Raw genomic sequence first — 6,647 nt, forward strand, 5'->3', positions numbered from 1 at the left:
CAGGCCAGCCAGGTAAAATCTGCCCCTGCAAACTTTCACACAGATGAGACACTGAAAGGGAGGGAAAAGGAGGTTTAAGGCACAGCAGAATTAATGTTTCCTATTCTGCCATGGAGGGATATTGAGTCAGTAAAATATTTTCTTAGTGAGGAGAAAGTGAATGAGTGGTGTGAGATTTTCATAGTCTGGCAAGGAAAACAGTGGCAGGTAGAGGCTTGACAGAGGTGGTAAGCCTGTGAAGGAGGGGAGGGGGGTGGAGCTGCCAGCTGCACAATGCAGAGGAGCCTCGCCTCAAGCTTCTAGGAAATTCCCTGGTGGAAACCTTATGGTGGCACTTCTGAAGCTGCTGCCTCACCCCTGGATTTCTGCAAATTGTGTGGCATCAACAAAACCTCATGTCCAGAATTACTTCTGTTTTGATTAATTCTCAGGAGAGGGACCAGCACTGCTTTCTTCTTGATGATGAGCCATCAAAAGCCCTGTGTGCTACATGACTGCTGGGTGGTAACCTGCTGGGATTTAAGCTGTAGGCGGGGGGGAGCTGCTGTGTAAAATCAGACTTGGGCAGAGATTTTGAAGACAAAAGTAATTTTTAAATTAAGTCCAGTGTCCTCAACTGTGTAGACTCCAGTGGTTTTTTTGAATGTTAGGTACCATAATGGAGATTTTAGAGTATGCCTTTAGGAACTCTGGATTTCTAGGTTTCACTTGAAAATCCACAGATCTCCATTTATCCTGAGCAGGGTGGGATGGGGTGTTTGCTGGGATGGCTGAGGTTCTGCCTCCCCACCCCCAGGTTTTAGGAATTCAAATTGATTTTACACAGCTTCTGTGAGGAGCTGTTGGATTTTGGGGAAAAGAGGGTTTTGACATGCTAAATTACAAATTGCAGTGTAATTTGTAGGAGTTTAGGGGTTAAAACGCAAATGTTTCTGAAGGGAGTGAACTGGAGTTGGTAGTTGGGTCACAATGAGGAAGCAATTCCTTTTCCCTGTCCTCCAGGTATGACCTGGGTGGTAGGAGATGGTGTCTGTTCCTCAGTAGTTATCTCATGCCAGTAAGAAGAAATGTTCAGAGAGAGAATATTTCCCCTACTTCCCAGCCTCCCCCTTTCTGTGTTCGTGATGGTTTCTTTCAAGTATTTCCACTGGCAGTTCCTTTTCTGTGAATGTGATAGCTTCCAGCATATATGTGTGTGGCCAGAGGAACCAGCTCCTGCAAGGGCAGGGCTGCTCCCAAGTCGGGGTTGACAGATCCAGTGCCTGCACAGAGCTGGGGAGGCTGTGGTGGTAGCAACAGTGCCCATGCAGCTGCTAAAAGGAAGAACAACGCATCAGAGTGAAAGTAATGCCAGAGCTGACTGTGGGAAGTGCCAGTGCACAGGCAGCTGTGCAGTGTTCAAAGTGTGCCTTTTGGCAGAAGCCAACTTAGATAGTCAAACACATAAGACCAATGTAATTGTTCTCTATCCATAAAGATCCCTGTTAGTCTGATAAAGCTGTTATTAAGGGATATCAAGACCCACTCTTTTCTCAGGTACCCCTGCCAAAGAATAACCCCAAATACTAATTATCAGTCTCTTCTTTTGGATAGGTGCAAAATTTTCACAGCTGCGTTCAAGTAACGGAAGACTTTGTGTCTCCAGAACATCTTGTACAGTCATTTCATTTAACGCAGGAGCTGAGGCTGTCAAAGGAAGAAATCAATTACGATGATAAATTGCAGGTAGGAAATAAATGCTGCTCTGGAAGTAGCTAGGAAGGCAGGGCATGCTCAGGCTTATTGAAATGCCAAGCAGTGCGTGGAGTTACTTCCTTGCTGCTGTTCACACAGAATAACAATGAGCAGCAGCATGAATACCAGGGCTCTAAATGACTCTCCCTTGAGCTGCTTGTTTTATTTCACATTACATTTTACATTTTAAAATACATTTTAAAATATGTAAAAAGCTGTTCCTTTTGCACAGGCTTGATGAAGCCTTTCTTTTTTTCCATCCACTAAGCTTTGAGCTTAGTCCTAAACTTTGCAGAGCTCCTCAGGTCGTAGGCCTTAAAATCTGTCCCATGTTGTTGCAGGTTAAAAATATCTTGTATCATGCAGTTAAAGAAATGGTGAGAGCTTTGAAGATTCACGAAGATGAAATGGAAGATATGGATGAGAACTGAGCACACTCTGCTTTTTGGAGGCAGCATCACCTCGGAGGTTATTTCACCTGATCTATGAAAAAGTATACACAATAATTTAAGCTTCACAAACCATCAGTGCCAAGAAAACACAGTCATTGTGTTTTCTTGTTAGTGACACTGCGACAGTAGAGCTTGATATCACAGCCACTGTGATTCCATGTTCCACTTGCAAACAGTTGACCGGCATTCTGCTGTCTGTATTATAATGTACATGAAGTTTATGAAATGTCAAAGATTTAAGATTATGTATTTATTTTTGGAAAAAAACTAAAAAATTCTATGCTATATTGTTGATCAAATGTAAATGTGACTTGTACAGTTTGCTAAAATAATTCAAACCTTTTTCACTACATTGAGACAGTTACTGTGACAGTAGGACACAAACACCAGCTATTGCCTGCATTTGGGATCTTGCTGAGTCCGCACAGCAGTCATGTCATAATCTGAAAATTACTGCCAAATAATTGTAAACTTTGTAAAATATAAAGTATATAAAGTAGATATTAAATACAAACACTTCAGTATTTTATTGAAGCTATTCAGTGTACAATTAAACGTTTTCAAAAGGTGTAATTTATTTAAAAATTGTCTCATTTTGGTAAAATTTATGTGAACTTTTAAGGCTTAAATATTAAACTTAATATGCTATGTAAATATATACATATATACATTCAATGATGTATTTTTTTAAAACATTGGCTTGCTTTAATTTGTTAAAAGTGCAAGTGTTACACATGCTTTGTACATTGAAGTTGAAAAGGATTTTACATTTTCCATTAAAATGACTTTGTCAGACGTCGTGGTGTTGCGTTTGTTGTTTGTGCCGCTGGTGCTGACAAGGCAGCGAAGTGCGGCCCTCTGCGGGCCGCGGCCGGGACTGCGGGCACGGCGCTGGCAGGAGCTTCTGCCACTCACTCCCTTCCCTTTAGGAATCAGCACTTGCATTGCAGGAACGGGAAAGGTGTTTATATAGAATGATTATTTCTTAACAACTTTCCTTTAATAGTTGAAGTAATACTACAAAATAGCTGATGTTACAAAAAATACATGTTTATGTTTTTTTCAATAATGATAAATGTTAGCAGTTGAGCAAAATTCAAGGTTTTGGAGTGAGTTTTAATGCTTCAGAAGAAGTATGCTTTAAGTTACTAAAACTATTCAAATACTTAGATTATTAAATGTTAGGCAGAGCCTGTGGCCAACTCATGAGATGTCCAAAAGGGGATAGTAATTAGCCTGGTTACAGTAATGAGCCTGGTTACTGCTCCCAGTCTGACACATCTGACTGGGTTTGGGGTCACCAAAAACCCCAAACCACATGTAAATTACCTTTCAATATAATGAAGCCCAAAAGCAATTTCTCATTCCAAAAGTCAAAATATTTAGGTGGCTTGAAAACTTAAAATTTGTCAAGTTGCAGAGACATACCAGAGTTAATGGTGCTGTACTTACCAATTGCTTCTTAGCTTCCTACCCTGTTCCATCCAGTATTATCTTTATTATTCCCTGTAGCATGAGAGCATTGGCTGAAAGTGCAGGATCTGCCAGTGTACATTTGCTTAATGAGAAGTGGATTCTAGTTCTACATACTTTTATTTTTTAGGTTCAGGATTTAAGTATTTCCTTCTTCAGTTGAGTTTTTGTGAGGTGGTCGCAATGGATGTGAAATATCTGTAGGCTGCTGAAATTATTATTCCTGCTGCACAGACTCCCCATTTCCCCTTGGTTCTTTTCCTGCAGCCAAGAGCAGTTGATGGGCCTACACCATGGCTGCTACTACTGCTCTGTAGTAGTGTGCTCTGCACACCCTGTGCTGGTGTGTCTTGGCAGCTGAATGGGAGGGCAGGGGTTGGTGTCCCCAAAGTGTCAGGTTGCCATGTCTGCCCTGGCCAAAGTCATGGGTTTTTCTCCTCTACCTCTTCTCTAATGCATCCAGGTGGATATTGGGCAGCAGCTGTACAGCTGACAGCACCTCTGCCTCGAGGTCTGAGCTTTGGTACCAGCCTTTCGTCCCTTCTGACAGATGCCCCTGCCACTGCAGAATGCTTAAAAGACCTGGGCAGGGATCCCTGGCACCTGCCTATCAGGCAAAAGATGTTCTTCCCTTCTTACGGGGAACTGGGAGAGTGACTGAAAAGTGCCAGAAGTTATTAAATACTCCAAATACTACTAAAAGAAACATTTTTATTGGAGTAACTACTTGGTGTAGCACATTCTGCTTACTCAGTACCTTAAGGTTTCTGGCTCTGTCACAATGAAGCCAAGCCCCCTGCTCCCCTGCAGGAAATGAGAGCAGGAAGTGGGGTTGGTGTTGTGCTTGTGGCTGTGAGCATGACCTGAGGTATCCATAGCTAATGTCTGACACCAGAGAGGGGTTTGTTGGAAGGTGTTTTGTTTTCAGGTTAGTTTTTCCCTCTTGACCTTGAGGTGTTACTGGGCGTGTTTTTCCCATCTTACTTTGCTAAAGACTCTTGGGGGGTTTTCTGCTCTACAATCTCAACTATTTTAATACAGCCAAAATTATTCAGTGAGATCAGCTGAAGAAGCTGTTTGTGTGCAGGAATGCTGTCAGCTGCTAGAACATGGATATGAAATACTGTGTGTCATCTTTTGCCGTGTTTAAGCATGTTCCTGCTTAGCACAAGCTCTGTCTTTGTTCTCCATGAAACTCCTCCTCCTTTTCCTTTTCTGTCCTTCAAAAGATCACTCCTCAAGTCATCAAAACTGTGAACTGTGCTCCCCACAACCCCTCCTTCCCCCCTTTCCAGCTCCTTATCATCATCTCCATACAGCCTCAGCACTGCCCTAAATGCCACAGTAAATGGCCACAGCAGTTTCTTTCCTGTTGTAACTGCAGAGGTACCTAATGAAGAATATGTGTTTAGCAAAGAACGAAGCAGGACTGTGATGACCTCAGGTATTTCAGTAGATGGCTGCTGTGTTTATGGTTTAGCAGAAACAGAAGTTGCTGGAATTGCTGCAGGGAAATGGTGGTCTCTGTTATGGAGGTCACATGTAGGGGTATAGAACAGTCTGATTTGCAAATCTATTTATTCTACTCCCCCACCTTCATTCAACTTGCTCAAATCTGTGTGTAGGCCAGTGCCTATCTGATCAGCACTACATTCTCATGCTCTCTGACCTTTTTGGTAGGTGGTAATTTTGTTTGTACTCTTTCCTGTGACATCCTGTCAAGCCCTCTCCAGCTCTCACAGCTGACAGGCTTTCCTGCCGTATGCCTGTAACTGGGAATTTCCCTTCCTTCCTCCTTCCACAGCTGCCATTGCCTGTTCTGCTGCTTTCCAGAGCGGGATGTTATTGCTCTCCCCCACATCTGTGCTGGATGAGCTGCCTCACACTGTTGAGATTCCTGGAGTGAGGCTTGCTGTGCCTTCCCCTCCTAACCCCCAGCTTTGCCTTAAACAATGTCAGCTCTGCATTTTGCTCCTGCATTCTACACTTTGACCTATGCTTTTTTTGGCTAGAGAGCTGTGTCTTCTTCCTGCTGTGGTGTTGCCATGGTCCGTGTGCCCCAGCTGGCAGCAGAGTACACAGTGGTGTGGTGGGGGTCCTCAGATGCAGTGGCCACCACCATGTTCTTCTTTTCCCATCTCAGTGGAGTGGCCCAGGAAAAGGCCCAAGGAGCAAATGCCCTCTGCCAGCAGCACACACAACCAAACCTCTGTACTTTTTTCATTTGTTTTCATCAGTTTTGAAAAGGAAGTCACCATCTATGAATAGCTGGTAGGCAAATCTTGCCTCGTAGCTAACTGAAGATGTGATTCGCCTGTTTGTGTGCAAACAGTTTAATTTTAAACATGGGTCTTTCAAAATGCAGGCAGGAGACTCAGGGATTTTTGCTGTTACGTTTCAAAGTGAATATTTCTGGTACCTTCCAACCATACCAGGGCTACATATTCTTGTCCCAGGTGCCTTGTTTCTTTTTCCAGTCCCTGGGTCTGGAAAATAGAGAGTAGGGTTTACTAGCTCTGAGGCAGGAAATCCTGTATTTTCACAGCTCTAAGGATTTTATATTGCTTGATCTCAGTAATACCTTAAGTCCTGCAGCAAATGGGCCTGCGGGAACACTTCAAATGATTAGAAGACAAAAACCCTGAGCAACTTGAAGTTACTTCGGTAAAACAAACAAGAAAGAAAGGAGGTTGAGGTGGCCTCTTGATTCTTTAGGGAACAGTGAACTTTTTATACAATTGAACTCCACAGTCCTCATGCTGGGGCAGGAAGGTGTGGCAAATAATGTCCAGCCTGTACCTGGCTTGTGGCAGCCACTGCTCTGATTGCTTTGGAACAGTTTGGTTTTGTTTTCTCCTCTCCTTTTAGCCCAGCTCTTTGTCTGCTTTGCTCTCTGTGAAAACTCCTCCTTCCTTTTCCTTTCCTGTCCTTTGAAAGATCACACCTCAAGAGTCATGATGTTAGCCGTTGTGGCTGTATTTGCTTGTC

The 6,647-nt window shown here is 43.2% G+C and overlaps 1 protein-coding gene across 6 annotated transcripts in view; it reads left to right on the plus strand.

Moving 5' to 3' along the window:
• The window catches only part of JMJD1C (jumonji domain containing 1C), a 167,433-nt gene extending 164,452 nt beyond the window's left edge, over nt 1-2,981 (plus strand). For 5 of the 6 annotated variants that reach the window (XM_015632660.3, XM_015632663.3, XM_015632661.2 and 2 more), the window contains 2 exons: nt 1,594-1,725; nt 2,076-2,981. In XM_015632660.3, the coding sequence (XP_015488146.1) occupies nt 1,594-1,725; nt 2,076-2,165 (222 nt within the window). In that variant the 3' untranslated portion in view covers nt 2,166-2,981. The remainder of the gene's footprint in view (nt 1-1,593; nt 1,726-2,075) is intronic. The other variant, XM_019007200.2, reaches the window with a different exon arrangement.
• The last annotated feature ends 3,666 nt before the right edge of the window (nt 2,982-6,647 follow it).

This window comes from Parus major, chromosome 6 (assembly GCF_001522545.3).
Source record: "Parus major isolate Abel chromosome 6, Parus_major1.1, whole genome shotgun sequence".
In the NCBI taxonomy this organism is placed as follows: Eukaryota; Metazoa; Chordata; class Aves; order Passeriformes; family Paridae; genus Parus; species Parus major.